This window comes from Larimichthys crocea, chromosome XXIII (genome assembly GCF_000972845.2).
Source record: "Larimichthys crocea isolate SSNF chromosome XXIII, L_crocea_2.0, whole genome shotgun sequence".
Lineage (NCBI taxonomy): Eukaryota > Metazoa > Chordata > Actinopteri > Sciaenidae > Larimichthys > Larimichthys crocea.
This window is the reverse complement of record NC_040033.1, coordinates 3,834,590-3,851,858: the sequence shown is the minus strand read 5'-3', so window position 1 is coordinate 3,851,858 and position 17,269 is coordinate 3,834,590. Positions and strand designations below refer to the sequence as shown.

At 41.6% G+C, this 17,269-nt stretch overlaps 1 protein-coding gene across 9 annotated transcripts in view; it reads left to right on the top strand.

Moving 5' to 3' along the window:
* Positions 1-17,269, top strand: part of LOC104939158 (microtubule-associated protein 4) — a 109,107-nt gene that overhangs the window by 53,835 nt on the left and 38,003 nt on the right. For 8 of the 9 annotated variants that reach the window (XM_019270449.2, XM_027274371.1, XM_019270451.2 and 5 more), the window contains one exon: positions 1,916-3,370. The exons of the other annotated variant lie outside the window; for it this stretch is intronic. In XM_019270449.2, the coding sequence (XP_019125994.2) occupies positions 1,916-3,370 (1,455 nt within the window). The remainder of the gene's footprint in view (positions 1-1,915; positions 3,371-17,269) is intronic. 9 annotated transcript variants of the gene reach the window in all.

Genomic DNA, 17,269 nt, shown 5'->3' with positions numbered 1-17,269 from the left:
AACAGGTGACATCTTATCAGGCCTCAGTCTAAACAGGCCCAACATGAGAAAGGGAGTTCTTTTAAAAATATTAATGGTTGCCTTTATGTTTATTAACTATGTTTATTAAAGCTGTAGCTGTCAGGACACACAGCCTTATCGTCATTGCTCCCTTTGACTCTTAATATAGAGGTGGAGGGTAATGTGTCATGCTTTTACCAGTGATGCAATTAACTGGTAAAAATAACACAAAAACACATTTGAATCACAGCAGTCAGCCTATATACTCTATCAAGGGAAGAACCCAAAACAATTCCCCTTTTATACTCAACATAGTCAAGTGTACACAGCAAATATAAGGCAGAGTGTGATACGAGATAGTAAGGAGAAGGTGCTTCAGCCTGTCATCACTCTGTTGCTGTAAGTGGAGTCCTCAGACAGAGAGAAAGCAGAGCATTACACCAGCGCTCTGATTTAGTTCGTCTTGTGCTAGTCAGGAATATTTACAGGAATATTTCCCAGGTCATAAAGTTGCCCACTAGCTATTTTATAAAGAGTACAAATATTTCCATGGCAGATAATAGAGCACAGCTCAACTTTGATTTAAGTGTTACTCTTTGAACTGTTTTCACCATTTTCTATGGTTATATTTAGACCAGCTGTTAATGGCATTTTTGCGGTTCGTTGAATTTGTATTTAAAAATGCATTAACGGACATTAGCCACATTGTTTCTGCTCTGTCTTTTATAATTGTACCATTTCAAAAACTATAGAATAACTACATGGATGTTCACTGAGTGTCCCTCCAGCCTAATGAGGTTGCACAACACAAAATTTAATTCGTTCTGATCCATTTGCTGCATGTCTTTTCCTGCATCTCCCAGTTACTGCACATACAGTATAGAGAGCAGAGTTCTGTCATGGGTTTGTTAATATGAAATATGGCACTCCAGAGAGCAACTGTACTGTATGGGGCCTGACAGCTGCTCCACTTTAGCTCTTCTTCTGTATGTGTGTGTGTATATATAACAGAAAGCTGGAAAAAAAACTGGGCCAAAGTAGAAGAACAACCCTATCTCAGTGTCCCCTTTACTCTTGTTACCGCTCATCTACCTGAGCTTTATTATACACTGTCCCAAGACCGGGCTGTTTTAGTTACAGCATAGTTACCTATAATTGACCTCTTTTCTATGGCACCATTAAGCAGTCTTTTTGTTGCTGTGTGTCTGCTTTAGTGTCCATGTACATGTGGAACACTATATCATTATATACCTGAGTCTTGCTTTCTGTTTTGATTTCAAATGGAGCTCTTTTGCTGCCCAATAGTTTCAGTTTGCACTTGTTTACTATGCCCGGAGGCTGCAGTGAGTCAGCCACCCAAAAGTGCAAGTTTTCTATATCATTTAATTCGATAGTCTCCAGCATGTTTGTGTGAGTATGCGTTTGATTCTCATCCCTCCATGCGCTCATACGCTCAATCAACGTTGACACAGCAGGAATTTCGAGACTTGAAATCCAGATTTTTCTCTGGTTCTATTTTAAGATCAACAAAACACAGACATTTGACCAAATGCTGACAGATTAATGAAAGAGAATAAGCACTCCTACAGATCACAAGGGGTGTAATGATTAAAGCTCGGCTTTCTGGAAGAAAATGCATCACTTCTGGCCTTGGATTGGATTCATCCAGATGCTTCCTCACCATCTCAGCCAATAAGAAATAGCTAATATACTGGCCTCTATGATTTAGAACTATTTTCGTGTGGTGTTATTTTGTGTTGTAGTAATATTATCTTTGTTATTTTGTTTTTAGACTAAGAATTTATATATTATGAAGCCCAGTTAGTTTTTGTTTGAGTTAGAGTAAAGGAACCAATTCATATACCGGTATCCATCTCCCCCAACTTTAAACTCTCCCCTCTTCACCCACAACAAGGTGCCTTAGGTGACTGCTGGCCAGACCAGGCTGGCTTCCTACCGACAGACATCCCTTTCACCCCCAATGTGAGCGCATTGATCGGTCGTCATGGCACCCACCTTTCAAACAGCCCTGATGACCCACCTGACAGCTGGCCTAGCCGAGAGAGCACTGCCTATGCTGGAGGCGACGAAAGGGAGGGAGATGGATCAGACCGAAAACAAAAGAAGAAGAAGAAAAGGCGTCAGAAAGAGGAGGGATCTTATGAGCACATCGAGAGCAGGGGTGAGGTGCAAGCACAGGGAGAGAACACACCCTCAACAGATGAGTTTTACCACAGGGTTGGCCCAAGGCGGGATAGAGTAGAAGGTGGCTGGGAGGAGCAGCTTGGGAAGAGTGGAGGCCGAGGGAAGAGGGGTAAGAGCAGGAAGAAGCTTCCCGAGGAGTGGGGAATGATGGCGGAACCATTCGTCCCTGCGGCCACAGCGACCTCTCAGATTACAGAGGAGGTGATGATGGATCTAGGGAGTTCTGTTCAGGCAAACCCAGATGCCTTATTTGCAGACATAGACACCAGCCAGAGCCCCTGGAAAAAGGAGGTCTTCCCAGAAGAAGTCCTGGTCCCTTCCCCTCTGTCCCAGGACCTGTTCTCTCCAACAGCTACTCCCATCAACCCATTGGTTCTGAACAGTGAGCTGAAAGCCACAGCTGCTCCATTTACCATGCCCTCCACCACCAACAGTGCAACACTTGGCTCCTTCCCCATGGCTTCTCGCCCTGGTGAGCCGTTTGATCTCCTGGTAGACACCGAAAATGCCAGTTTGGGTAACAGCGGCCAGGCCTTTTCTACACCTTTCTCTCCAGAGAATGAAGCAATGGTTGGTGACATGGTTGACAGTGAGATGTTTGAGTCTTCTGTGCAAGGACTGCCTGAGGGAGACACCTCAGCGTTCAGCCCCCCCTCCCAGCCAAGTCCAGGCCTTTCTCAAAAAGGCGAGGTGTTAGCTTCAGCTCCACCTCTCTCGCCCTCAGATGCTTCGTGGCTCTTGAACGAATCTCGAATGAGCAGCAACAGCGAGCTATTTGACTTCAGTGACATGAACACCTCAGGTCATTCTCTACCATTAGGGCTGTCCTTCGACACCCCTAGCCCAGCCCCTCTCCGTTCCCCTAAAACCACAGCGCAGGAATTCCAACCCAAAGAGCAAAAAGACGGCAAATCGGCCCAGAAGCAATCCAGGAAGTCTCGTTCTTCATCTTCCTCTTCCTCTGTAAAGAGTCCCACCTCACCAGGAGAAAAGAAGTTCCCTCCACAAGCATCCCCAGTCATCAGCCCCTCTTCCCCTCCATCGGCCACCCCTTTGGCAGTTCCAGGATCTGGCCTAAACCCTTCAGCTAAGCCCTTCTTTCCAAGTTTTGCTGATTCCATGGAAGAACCAGCCGTGGTCCCTCCAGTTATCCCCATCACCGAAGGTTGGTTGTAGTCAGCCCTGGACGAAAAAGTTAGATGTAGAGTAACTAAAAAATAACATATGGTTCATTGTCATGCATGATGTTTTCATCCAGCTTGAGTCGTTCAGATATTTGAACCTGATTTCCAATAATCCTTTGGGCAAAGTTGATTGCTTGGGTGTTCTTTTACTAATTAAGGGTTAAATGGATAATGAGAACCATTTGTATTGCCCCTTGCATGGACACATTTGTCTAAAAACTTGGCTGGAGCTTTGGCTTGTCCAATTTGGACTGTTTGTGAGTGACTAATGCATGAGCTCAAGTGTTGACCAACTGAGGCTGTGGATTGGCTTGACTTTTCTGTGAGTATATTAATTCCCAATGATGTTCTCATAATTAACAGAGTTGCTGTTGACAGGTGTGCCACTACTAACCAATCACAGAGTCTTTCTCTTTAGCAACACCACTAGACTTCACCAAATCGAAACAAACCTTCTTTTTTTTCTCTTCTGTCCAGGTGTTTGTGTTAACACTGTAATCATGCTCTGTTTCCTTTGCATCCAGGGGTGAGGTGTCTCTCTCTCTCTCTCTCTCTCTCTCTCTCTCTCTCTCTTGTGTCCAATTAACTTTTTTTCTCACTAGCTGCCTGTTTCTTTACAACTTCTAGAAAAAAATGTTGAAAAAAGTGTTTGTTGGTGTCATGTTAACTCCCCTGTGTTGTTATATATCAACAGTTCACATCTTGGTCTCCTGAGAGTACGACTTTTAAAGAATGTCACATGGTAATTGTTGTTTTTGTCGATTTTACTTTCCATGTTCTGTGATGGTTGCTGCTGTGGCTGATTCTCCACCATAGGTGAGTCCTATTTGAATTCTTCTTGTGGTTTTGCTGTGTTTTTCCATGCATTTTTTTAGACTAGACACTGGGATGATTACAGAATGATTGAGAGAAGATGCAGACAGTTGAGCGCTTCTTCGTGAGTGCAAATTCAGTAACAAGGCTGCTGTTGCTTAGAACAAGAATGAGGTGCACTCAAGTAGATGCACTTAAAACAAGAGCGTTCTTCACATTCTTAGCATTAAAGAAACACATTCACTGCAGTTATTGGATTCTTACATGGGTACCCTGTGCTACCTCTACTGTTTAGTGTAGAGTGGCAGCTGGAGAGTCTTTATTGGTGACATTAGGGGGCATCTCTACTATTTGCAGATGATGTTGTGTTTTTGGCCCTATAGGACCATAACCTGTAACCTTCCTCTAACCTTCACAAGCTTTGGATAATGATCAAAAGACCAAAACCCTAAACCATTTACATTAAAAAGGAGCCAGTTCAATTGTTTTGGGGAATATGGCAAAGATTCCTAGATCCCTCCTTACTCTCTGGTCTGGGAATGCTGTGGAATGACCAGTAGAGCTTGTAAACTTAGCTTAGCCACCGTTCCTGTAGTAGCTACCTTGGTTACCTGGATTACTGCCTCTGTAACTGGATATTAGGCGGCGGAAGATAAAAGCTGTTGGTTGCTCTTGTTTTTAATGAGGAATACTTTTGTAGCAGTGTCACTCATTAAAAAAAGGTTTCAGCGGACAGGGGAAAAATAATGTTTGTGTTTATGTGAGCCAGAGATGAGCAGTTAAAAATACAACATTTTGACTTGTGACTTGTGTGTGACTGACATAAGCCTGAATTATTAGATTTAATAGGGAGTCCAAATGGAGCTGTTGATAAGTGTGATGTTCAGGTCTTCTTTTAATGTAACATTAGTGTTTTTAGCTGACTGGAAGAAATGGGTAGGCAGACATAGTATAGATTGAGACTTTTGTGTGTGTGGATGTCATCTATGTATACTGATGAGGGGTGCTCCTGATTAAAACACAAATGACATGATGCCTTTTAAGTTTTCCTTGTGTATCTGTTTCCATAGCCAGCTGGATTTACTCATGACATCATTGCCTGCCACAGCTGCAGCATGGCTAGTGTGGTAATTCAACATTAATAAAATATTCATAATTCATTGAACCAACTAGTATCTCTGGTGTCGACTAGCGAGGGTAGCAACGGTCATTGATTCCTTGACAAATTGCGCACATCCATAGTATGGATGCATCCAATTGTGCACATGTGCACAAGTGTTTTTGCATGTGTATGTGTGTGTGTTTGTCCTTTTCCAGAGGAGCTGAGATGTCGTGTGTGTGTGTTGCTGTGATTTATGGAGATGAGTTCCACAGGATCTCTTTCCTTGTCCTTCCTCTCAACACTTCCTGCCTCTGCCTCCCATTGGAGGCCGTAATGAGGACTGAGCCAGCCTTCAGCTCCCCACAGAATCAGCAGTGTTGAACCTGGCTATTAAGCAGCTTTGATCAATGCTCCCCGTCCTTTCACAAGAACGGAAAGGCTTGCATTAGTATTTTTGTTCCGTATTTCCACACAAGTCACATAGATAATCTAGAACATCTGAATATATGTTGGATTCATGCTTGTTGTGCTGAATTTTAATTTCTTTGTTACACACAGAGGGGTCATGTTTTGAGTGAATGTGTAAAATGTTGCAGTGTGTGAGTGTGTGTGTGTGTGTGTGTGTGTGTGTGTCATGTGGGCCTCCATTCATATGTATATTTGCTGTCATTGTATATCTGTGTGCATATTTCTTCCAAGCAGGCTCTTTCTTTCGGCAGATCTTGACATGCAGGATGTGCACTAGTGAGTCTTGTATGTGCTTTTGGGTATGTTTGATTGTGTGCTTGAATAAATGTGTGAAAGAAAAAGAAAGACAAAGTGCTAAATGCAGCTGGCGTCGTCTTCCCTCTGTGTAATGAGACCTTTTGTCAGTGTCCAGGGGTGGGTCTTTGTCACCAAGAGTGGTATTTAAGCCCTGTACAAAAGATAAGAAGGCATGTGGTGCACAATAAAGAGCAAGAAGAGAGACAGACAGGGAGTACAGTGAGGGAGGTCGACGTGCAGAAAAGAACTGCTCAAAGCATAATAAATCGAAAGTTAGAAACAAAAAAGGTTTTCAAATCATTTTCAGAGAAACCAGGCATGAGCAAGAGGAGTGCAGGGATAGAAAAATGTTGTTTATGTACCACAGGGGAGAGAAAGAGAGAAATGATGAAGAGATGATGTTGTGGAAGGCTTATGGGATTGATGAAGGAGTATGAAGAGGTGAACAGAATGCTGAGGGGGAATAGATGGATGACGATCATTTATAAACTTGTGCGATGAAAGAGATACAGAGGAGTAACAATGAGAGGGAGAAGCCTCGACAGAGAAGGAGAAGGCTCTAACCTCAGGGAATGCAACGTGATGTTTAGAACACTGAGTTAAAAGATAGCTCCTGGTTTTCTTCCTACCTTATTACCTATCTGTAAGGCTATTTATAGACAACCCAGAAGACAGTGCACTGTATAAAGTGTATCTACATTTCTGTACTGTATGTAAGTGTGCATACATCACCCACAGATGTACAGAAACATACATATAAATAATGCAAAGACACTGTGCATGGACCATAACATGCAGAAGAGTATGGTCTCGTGTAGGTTCAAATTACATAAAATAGACTTAAAGAGGTAGTAATTAATATTTTTGTTGTAGCAGTTAATCAAATAACAGATATAATAATAATAATAATAAATATGTGTCATGTGAAAGGGGTTGAGCCCACAGAGAATTATCACCAACCACTGAGATTTCCTCTGAGCTTTACAAAGTCATTTTAGCTTATTTCAGCTCATTGTTTTGGATCTGCACCCATGAAATTGACTGTTTTGGCAATCTTACGAATCTCATCAACTTTTCTTTCAACACCAGAAGGCAGCTGGAATTGGAACTGTGCAGTACCAAACATGAAACTGATAATGTTAACAACTAGCTGCTTAACCCAGTGTAGCATTTAGCAGCTAAACAGCCAGATTTTTTTTTTCAGGAGCTTGTTGAAGACCAAAACAGAGCTAAAATGACTGAATATTGGACTTAGACTTGTCAGGTGCCACAAACAGGACTGCAAATGATTGCTAATGATGCTTTATGTTTGCTAGATGTGTAAATAGCTAATTGTCTGCTAACAAATTCACCATAACAACTCCATATAGTGGTAATATGTCACTGTTTTGTTTACAGCTTGTTCCACTGCCCCCAAGTGGCTAAAAAATGCCATATCACTGTTTCTTATCCTCTGTTTTGTTTTTGATTCTATTCTCTGACATGGTTTTTTCTACTCTAAACTTACTAATTCAAATAAAAAGTAGACATGGCACCAAAATAACCTGAAGGGACATTCAGGACACATCACAACAACACCTGTTCTGCTCCAGTGCTAGGACTATTCCTTCTTTCTCAGACGGAGCTAAAAACACAGGTGCCAGCCAGTATAAAGACTACAAATACCCGTGCTGTGGTCCCGTCTACTGCACAAACCCAAATACACACCCACACAGACATACATAATGTACACACAACTGAGTACTCAAGCTGTTTGAGAACAAACACAAATCCTCAAAAGGCAGGCAGGCGTGAAAATACTGTATCAGCGGTGTATTTTTACCACATGGTGCTTCTCGCTGTTGTCTAGGCTTTCTCATTGGGACACAGACTGTTAGATGGAAGCCCAGAAGGGACATTTGTACAGTATGGCCCCATTACTAAACTGAGATGAGCTAATGTATTTTGACGGCTTCTGGGGAAGTGTTGGGATTTTGCCTCGTTGGCGCCACTGTAAAAGCCAACATGCTAACTTAAAGCTAACTGTAGAGTGTGAGTCACTCCGGGTTTTTTTTTTTTTTTTAGATGATGTACCAACACACAGCCTATAGAGAGCTGGCTGCAGGCCAGCAGTGTGGGCTGTGCTTAAGATTTAATAGATTTTGATGTTGACATTTTAAAACAGCTCTGAATGTGAAGTAGCTCTTGGAAGATTTATGTAAAGAATTAATTAAAGCATTTAGACCTTTTTAATATTTTTGTGACAAAAGGTGTCAATTACTGCTAACGATACATATTATTAACCTTAAGTCATCAGAGGTTGTTTGTATTTAATTGCCCTCATAGACACCTCTTCTTGCAGTCATGTATATTAGCCATTAATAAAAAATAGTTTCTGTCACACAGATAGCCATCCACACTCATATATGAGACCGCCTGTATTGCATAGCTGTAAGTTGTCAATTTATATTTGTTTTTCTGATAAATACATTTTGCAAAAAAAAAAAAAAAAAAAAATATATATATATATATATATATATGAGACCGCCTACCCTCCTTTCATGTGATATTCATCCTGTTAGTATTCTGTTGAGGTATGACTTGATGTAACTGAGTTAGTTAAACTTTGAGGAGGTACATTTGTATCTGTCGTCCGTCTGCCTTCAAGTTCATCCTGATGACATTACATTCTCAGACTTAATAAAACTCCTCTAGAGCCACAGAACACTGTTAAAACTGTTCATACGTGCTGGATAATCACTGCTAAACTGACCTTTATGAGTTCAAATTGGTGGAGCTGCCCTTTAATGTAAGGGTCTCTGTCCATGGTGCTGAAACTCTGTGTGGAGGCAGCCTACATTCACGACTCTTTTCACCGCATTCTTTACGAGGGAATAGATTACATTAAAGTATCACTGCACTGTGTACATGTACTGAGACAACAAAATGCAGTCTAGCATCAAACCAGTGCAAAAAGCAGTAAAGTGTAGAGAAATTTACATATAATAATACACATATGCATACAAATATGAATAACAGTGGGGGATCTATGAATATGCTAATATGTATACAACAGCATTGACAGTGACATGAATACACTAAAATATATGCAGCATGAGCAGCAGTTATTGTCATCAGTCACAGATTTAGGAACAGTGCTGACGTAAGGAAGAGTAAACATTGTGTATAATCTCCTGGATATGAATACTGTGTATACACTGTAGTTCAGATATGTATATTCATAATAGACAGTATGTTGTCACTGTTCTTTGTTCTTTTTCTTTGTCGGATTGATAAAAGGTCCCTTTTCCAGAAGTGTAACTACTCAAAACTTTTACAAAACAAAGTTCTTTTCTTTGTCAGGACTGGGTCCCGTAGATCCATATGGACTATATCCATATCATTGATTTCTTTTGTACTCTTCTAAAACTTTTCCTCTATAAAAACAAGTTGGCCTGATTTCTGATTTAGTGGAGCATCTTTATGTTCGGAGCTTTGCTTAGACAGCAGGTAAGCAAACAAGTAGGTCTGCACCGTACAGTATGTTTTCGTTGTCCTGCTAAAATAAAACTAAAATGTTGGCTTGGCAGGGTAAAAGAAGAAAAATCCATAAATATGTATTATATTAAGTATTTGACGTAAGCTATGATTAGCTTGGTTCTAGTATTTTGCTTTAAAACCAATGCTTCCACTCTCTACAATATACAGCACAAACATATTCAAACCATTACGTTTTTAAGCTGTGTCACACCTGAATCTTCCAAACAGTTACTTTTGGCTGAAGCCTGCTCTGTATTTAACATGTCTGTGAAAGCATCAAAGAGACAAATAGAAAATAAATAAAAATAGACATTTAGAGCCAGTTGTTCCTCAGGCAGGCAGACTTCAGAGAGGCTGAGAGAATTTAAGAAAACAGAATGACAGGACACGGACAGATCTGAGACAGAGGAGCGGCCAGAAAAACACGAGACTGACAAAGCCACGGAAAGATTGTCAAGCAAACTGAGAGATAAACAAACAGACACAGGGAGGCAGGAAGGGATTTATGGATGAGGAGACAGAGAGGCAGACAGACATCGCAACAGATTCAAACAGGTGGATGAAAAACTCATGCATATAGATGGATAAGCAAACAGATGGATATATAGACAGAGCCCTCATATGCAGATATCTGTTCTCCCACATGGGGAATCACAGTACATCAACAGTAGACATAATAACATCTGCGTGCATTAGATATAACGTGCTGTGTCATTGTATTGTATTGTCTTTGCATCTAATCGTCATTTCTGTGCACTTAACTAAACTAAACTAAATATCTGCCTGCACAGAGCACAGCGTTATCATCATTTGAGTAAATGTTGGATGCTTCCGTTAGAAAAGGGTGCAACATTAACACTCCACCAGAAGCTTTTAAAAAGGTGCAAGACGAGCAGGTAGCACTGAGGATAAGTTGCCCTTTATGCCTCAGCAGCTAGAGGAAGGGTCAATTTAGCATGTTTGTTGGGTAAAACTGTCTGATTGGAGAGGCAGACATACAACTGGCACACAATTCAGGGATGTTGAAAGCCTTCAGGTGTTAATGAGTCTGTTAACAGCATCCTAAAGTCATTTTCTCCCTTGGCCTGATTTGCTCGCTGTGAAACAGATTTGCCTGTTTTGAACTAGATGATGGAGGCTGAAGAATGTACAAGATAAAATGTTGTAAAAGGTCAAATTGTTATTTTCAAGTTTCCAGTGGTAGACGGATAGAGACGTGAAGTGCCTTCGGGGAGGGACAGGAGGAAAGAAAAGAACAGAGAGGGGGTAGTTGCCATAGAGACTAAGGATCAGTTAATGTTGCCCTAGGAACAGCAACAAATGCTGGAGTTAATGAGACACTACATTGACATCACACTTGCTGATGGCACAGAATCGGTTTGGCACAGACACAAAACTCTGAAATAGACATAAACAGTTGCAAATCTGTTGTACCATCATTTAAGATCAATATACTTTAATTTCTTTGTCAATGTATTTACATTTCACCATTAGCTACAAGATTCTATTCCAGAAATTGATCAATGAATTGTTTCCAGCTGAATAAATTTCAGCTATTTTATACATTACTCTTCAACATCCAGTTCGCAGCTACAAATAGCCAAGCTGACTGTCATTGGTACCCGTTAGTTCATCTCTATAAACTGGTATCTGCATATGAATGCAGAATCTGTAGGCAGGGAAACAGGAGATTGGTGCTGGAAGCATTTTGAGAGTAGTATTGACCGGTCAGGTTAAAGCAGGCTTTGGTCCCTGTGGAGAGCAAAAGAGGAGGAACGCATTAGCTGAAATGCAACCTCGGATCTCATTAGCTAGATTTTAATTAGCTTTTTGAAGTTAGTTTGTATTCCAAAAATAAAAAGAAACAACTAATAACACATGGATGGTGATCTGATCTGATGATCTTTTGGTGGATCTCTTTTTGAAATTTTGAAATGATTCAAATCAGCCATCATAGGTTTTATACTTGAACCCAATATTTTCTCAACTTATGTTTTTTCCATTATTATCCAAAAACACTGATGATGCCGATGACACCCTCATTTACCTACGTACTCCTCGCCCATTGTCTCCTGTGTTTTCTCATGTCGTGTGAATCACTTTGAAACAGCTCTGCTCTGTTTAAAGTGCTCTATGAATTAAGTTGAGTCAGATTAATTAATTGGTGTTTGTACCTTTCCCACCAGCAGTAATAACCTTTAGGCAGTCTCTAATATATGTTGCAGACAGTCTTGTCATTTGTTGTTGCCATGACACTAATGCAGCAAATATCAATGCTGCTGAAGTCCATCACTTCGTTTATAATGAAAGTCTGAGGAAACCAATTGGAAGACGGGCAGGGAGTATAGTAACACAACAAAATGTAGAGCAGGCATGCGGCTGTCTAGGTTTTCTGTGGGGGTAGGTTTTGGTAAGTGATTGCTCTGCACGAACCTCAATGGGAGGCGGTCACAAACAGCAAAGCCTCTTCTCTTTCAGGGTCTTAATTATGCAAAACAAGTAAACAAGACTGGCACTGGTGCATTTCAGTACCAGTCTGTGAAACATGGAGATATTCTAAACCAGCAGGCAGCAGGGGACAGAGGTGGAGAGACGACAGATGAAAAATGTTTTGACTTAGTGCCATCAAAGAACAGTCTAAACCGTGTACCAGACAATCACACGTTCTACACTGAGCTAGGCATAGTTCAGTCCCTGACGTGTGTCAAATTATATTGAAATGTGTCAAGAGCCTTTCACCGTTTCAAGTTTGCTGTAAAAATTGAAAGCTGTCTCTTAAAAGGAGCTGGAGGAGGATGAAATAGATAGGCCAAAGCCTGAGCTGTCACCAGTATAAAATATTCTTCCAGCAGCCAGGATGGAGTGATGATAAATTGCCTGGTGCTGCAGTGAGTGAGCCTGGTGATGAGTGTCTGGCTGTGACACAGGTTGACTAATCCAGACTGGAAATGGAATTGAAATGCCACCTGAGGCATAATATAGAGCTGACTTTGTTCCATTAGCAAGGAACTGACTTTGTCCACTAACACCAAACAACAAGAGCTGCGGGGTAGTAATGACCTAGTCTTACCCTTAGACACAAACCCATTCAGATTGCTTTTGTTTTGTTTAATTGGGATCTTGGCTTGCAAATGTCATGGATGTGCTGTTGTTTTTGTTCAATAATTAATAATCCAGGCAGTGTTACCTTCGGATCCCCTTTTGGTATCACTTGAAAAACAAAAACTTTCTTAGCCACGCCAGCGGTGGTTTAAGGATGTTGACAGGTGACTCACTCAAATAGCTGTAAATGTGCTTGTAGTGGCTGTCAAAGCTCATGGTTGATCATCTCTCACTTGTTCAGCTCTCAAAGTTTAGATTTGTGTCCATGCTACACTGAGCCATGGTCAGTTTGTCCACCCATGACACCCTATGTAGCCACCTCCTGCAGTCTTGCATGGTTGGTAGACTCCGGCATTTGCAAACAAGCTGGCTAACCAAAGCATCACCAAATTCCACCTCGTGTCAGGTGCAGAAGAGATTACTCTAGTCTCTAGCCTGTTTTGATTCCACCTGCTACTGCACAGTGTTTTAGCTGTATTAGCTCTGGTATTTGCATTCTGCATGCTGGGAATACAATAACAGTGCACTAGACATGCTAAAAAGCATGCTAACAAGCTAAATAAATGAACATGGTACATATGACCTGCTAAACATCCGTAAACATGTCTGTAGTAATTTAATTCTAACAGTTTAAGCAAAGTTACTTCACACCTCTCAATGCAGCTAACAGGTATCTTCCATGTGGTTCATCTTCTCATGTAACAGTTACTGTGAATATAATATATGTAAATATAGCATTATATTTTATGCTTTGCTATGCATTAACCTGATTTCCAACTGTCCTTTTCCATTATTTAAATACCACAAATGCATGACCGATTCATTTGTTTTCATCACATTTTTGAAATTGGCTGTATGAATAAATCCAGGCTAAAGTGACATACAGACACGTAATGGCGGCGCTAACAGATATGAATGTCACATTTTCCATTTCCTCCCTCATTCTTTATTCCGAAGATTAATTTCGTCTCACTCAGCATGGATCCTCGTCCAATTAGCTTCCAGTTTAAGGAGCCGAGCTAAGCGGTTTGAGCCGCTGTCCATCACGACCGTCAGACCGCATGCCCTCAGGGATTATGAGGGTGATGGTAGGAGGAGTGGAACTGTAGGTGGACATTTGGTGACGGTGGTTTGTGTTTGTGTTGTTGCGTGTGTTTGTGTGTCTGTGTGTTCGTGACAGAAAGACAGGATTAGCCAAGGGCGCCAGATTTATTCATTATGTATAATGAACTTAGATCAGACAGTTGCAGCTGCTTCATGGGGAATAGAAGAGCTGATGGTTAAGTCATTAATTAATAAAAATGAATGTGACACTCTCTCAATTACACACCATTTAAGGAAATATAATCACCAAGCTATGCACGAGAAATGATGACAGTGAATAGCACATTGTGTGATGGGTGGATGAAATGCAGACAGGATGTGAGATGGTTGACTCAAGTGAAATCCACACAGCTTTTATTCATGTTGCTGATGTTCTCACAACAGTTTGGTGTCTCACAGATGTTCTCTTTTATTTATTTGTGGTTAATGACACATGGGAACATGAACAGAAAATTAGATTTGTGCGCGTTGAAAAATGTAATTAGGTTTTTTTTTTGTTTGTTTGTTTTTTTTAATTGTAGACAGATGTCCAGCTTCGACTCTCTTGATGTCTTAAATTTGTGTGCAAGCACGTTTGGCCCAAGATTTTACAAACTCTCCAGCCACCATCATTAGAACAATTTCCATTGTATTTATTCTGTACAAGTATTCATGCCATCCTTTGGAGGTTTTCTGGGCATGTCCGACTGGTAGAAGACCCTAGGGCAGACCCAGAACCTGCTGGACTATATAGCCCATCTGGCCTTGGAACACCTTGGGATCCCCCACGAGGAGCTAGAATCCATTGCTGGGGAAAGGGGCGTCAGGAATGCCCTGCAACTGCTATCTGACCCCAGATTCAAAAGCAAATGGATGGATGGGAGTGTTCATATCGTCTGTAGAATTCAGGCTTTTAGTCATTAAATAACTGATTGACCCAGTTGTGAGTTTGCCTTTAGCCAAACACAGTTCAAATGAGTGAAGCTATGGAGGATGTCTGAATGAATATGTGGTCCATTTATGAAACTCTTACATCAAGGCTTTGACCTCTGGCTCAGGGCCCGTTGAGGCTCCTGTCATGTTTCAGATGTTTATGAGTTATTAGTAGTTCTACTAGACATTTTCAGCTTTGAAACCTCAACAAATGGGTTTATTTGAACAACATATGGTCTGATGAGCAAAAACATATCCATTATTTAAAAAAAAGTAACTTCAGTAGGATTTTGAATGCAGAGTGTGTTTACATTGTACAATGGGAATGACCTGATTCTGGCTCAGCTGCTGGTGTCATAAAAATGCTGTTGGTGACTCTTGTTTCTGCTGGGAACATTATTATTTCTTTGTCTGCATGACTGTGCACTATATATTTCTGTGCAGTGACTAAGTACAGACCTCCACATTCACATTCATCTCTTCATCAGCAGACGACTTTCCAAGGAACTACTCTCTTTCTTTCCTGATGACTGTAATTAATACAAAGACACCAGTGAGTGTAGCAAACTCTTTGACCTGTGGCAGAGCAGATAGTGGAATACCCTCCGCAGGGGTTTGCAGCATATTAATTTCCCTCCCCCTCCTCTCTCTCTCACACACACACACAGTTAGCTTTCAATGCCGTCATCCATCCTCCCTCCATCAGCCTCTGATTCTTCAGACGATACCCGCACCATCACCACCAAACATTTCCCCTCTAACCATTTTTCCCCCAACCCCCCCACGTGGCTGGAGCCGGCACACTGATGAGGAGCCAGTTGCCATAGCAACAGGAGGCAGTTGCTTTGGCGACTAATGGGAAGAGGGGCTATGGCGCAAACAATGGATGTTTAGCAAGGATGGGGGTGTTGAGACGGAGATGCAATTGAGCTATAAATAGAATAAAGACTGTCTGTGTCCCTCCATCATCGATTCCTCCAGCAGCCCCCCGCTGAGATGATCCTCAATCCTCTTCTCTCTTTCCGCACCTGTAATCATCACTCCTCCTCTCTGCTCACGCCTTTCAGAGGTGAATTAGCATAAAGAAAAAGGCTTGTCGGTATTCAGGCCACAGCAAAGGAATTCCTCACTTCTTCACATTTTCACATGTGCCACAGCTCATGAATAGTCTGCATGGGAATTATACAACCTGATGACACATTATACGTTAAAGCAGCATGGAAAATATAGGATACAAGACCATGGGATGTGGATGATATAAACATGTGGTGTGATTGTGATAGAAACTCATCATAAACAACCACTCACAATCACAGTCACATCATAGGTATGAAGCTATTTGGAAAGGCAGGAGAGATGAGCACTGCTTGAGCACTTTTGTTGGGCCATGTAGTGGAACACACAGTCCAGTATGGGTGGGGTGGTTGGTTAAACCACTGCAACATGAAGCAACAACTACAAGGAACTTTCATTTTGTGTTAATTTGGTGGCCCTGGTGGACAAAAGTGGTAGTTAATTACGACTGAACCAACACCTTGTGTCTTAAAGGTCTCCCCATCTGTTAAATGACTGACCAAGGTTGAGTCGTCTTATTGTCCGTGCTCCATCACTGGCCAAAAGCCACAAAATATTATCCCCCAAACATTAAATGAATGTGAGTTAGGCCTATAATACATGTGAGGAACTGTGCACAGTGAACTTGTTTTATTGTGAAAAACACTGCTGTTTCCTGTCACTTTCACCCTGAATCATTGAGGCCATTTAAAGGTGATATGTAGCCCTTTGATTGGCCACAGCTTTGTGCCCTTCTAGCGGCCCACGCTTCTGTCACAGTGGGATTATATAACGCTTTGTATAGTCTCTTTGTGTGTGTATATTGTGTCTTTGCCAGCCAGCCAGACAGGGTGAGGTCATTCATTTGGTGGGCTATGTGAGTGAGTGTGTGTGTGTGTCTGTCCCCGTGGGACTCTGGTGTCAGTTTGTACTTCAAGAGGCAAGCAGACAAGGAAAGAAGAAATCTAAAGAAAATAAAAAAAAGAGGACAGATGTGATACACAAAGGCAGCGACAGAACACCAGCCTCCAGCATGTCTACCCACCTGCCTGCTTGTCTACCTAACTACCTGTCTGTCCACACCTACCTGTCTGTGTGAGTGTGATGTGTAGACTGACTGTGTAATATGGTGATTGCGGGAGATCAGGGGCTTGTGGTGCAGACACACAGACAGACACACAGACAGACTCACAGACAGACAGGTTTGGGGAATGGAACAGACTGTAGCTGATGTGACTGCGCAGTGATTGAGGTGGTTGGCATTTTGCTGCAGACGCGCTTTCCGACTGTGTTGACAGGCTGCATTTTAATGCTGTCCAAACATGTAGGCGTCATCAGGAGATGTTTGAAATAGATTGATGGGTGCACTGAAAGGAAGGAAAAAGGCGAACTGAGAACTCGTAATGTGTCAGAGGGACTGTCGAGGCAGATGAGCATTTGATTAAGACATTAAGTTATCTTTCTATCAGCTACTCCCCAAAGGTGACAAAAAATAACTGATTTGATCATA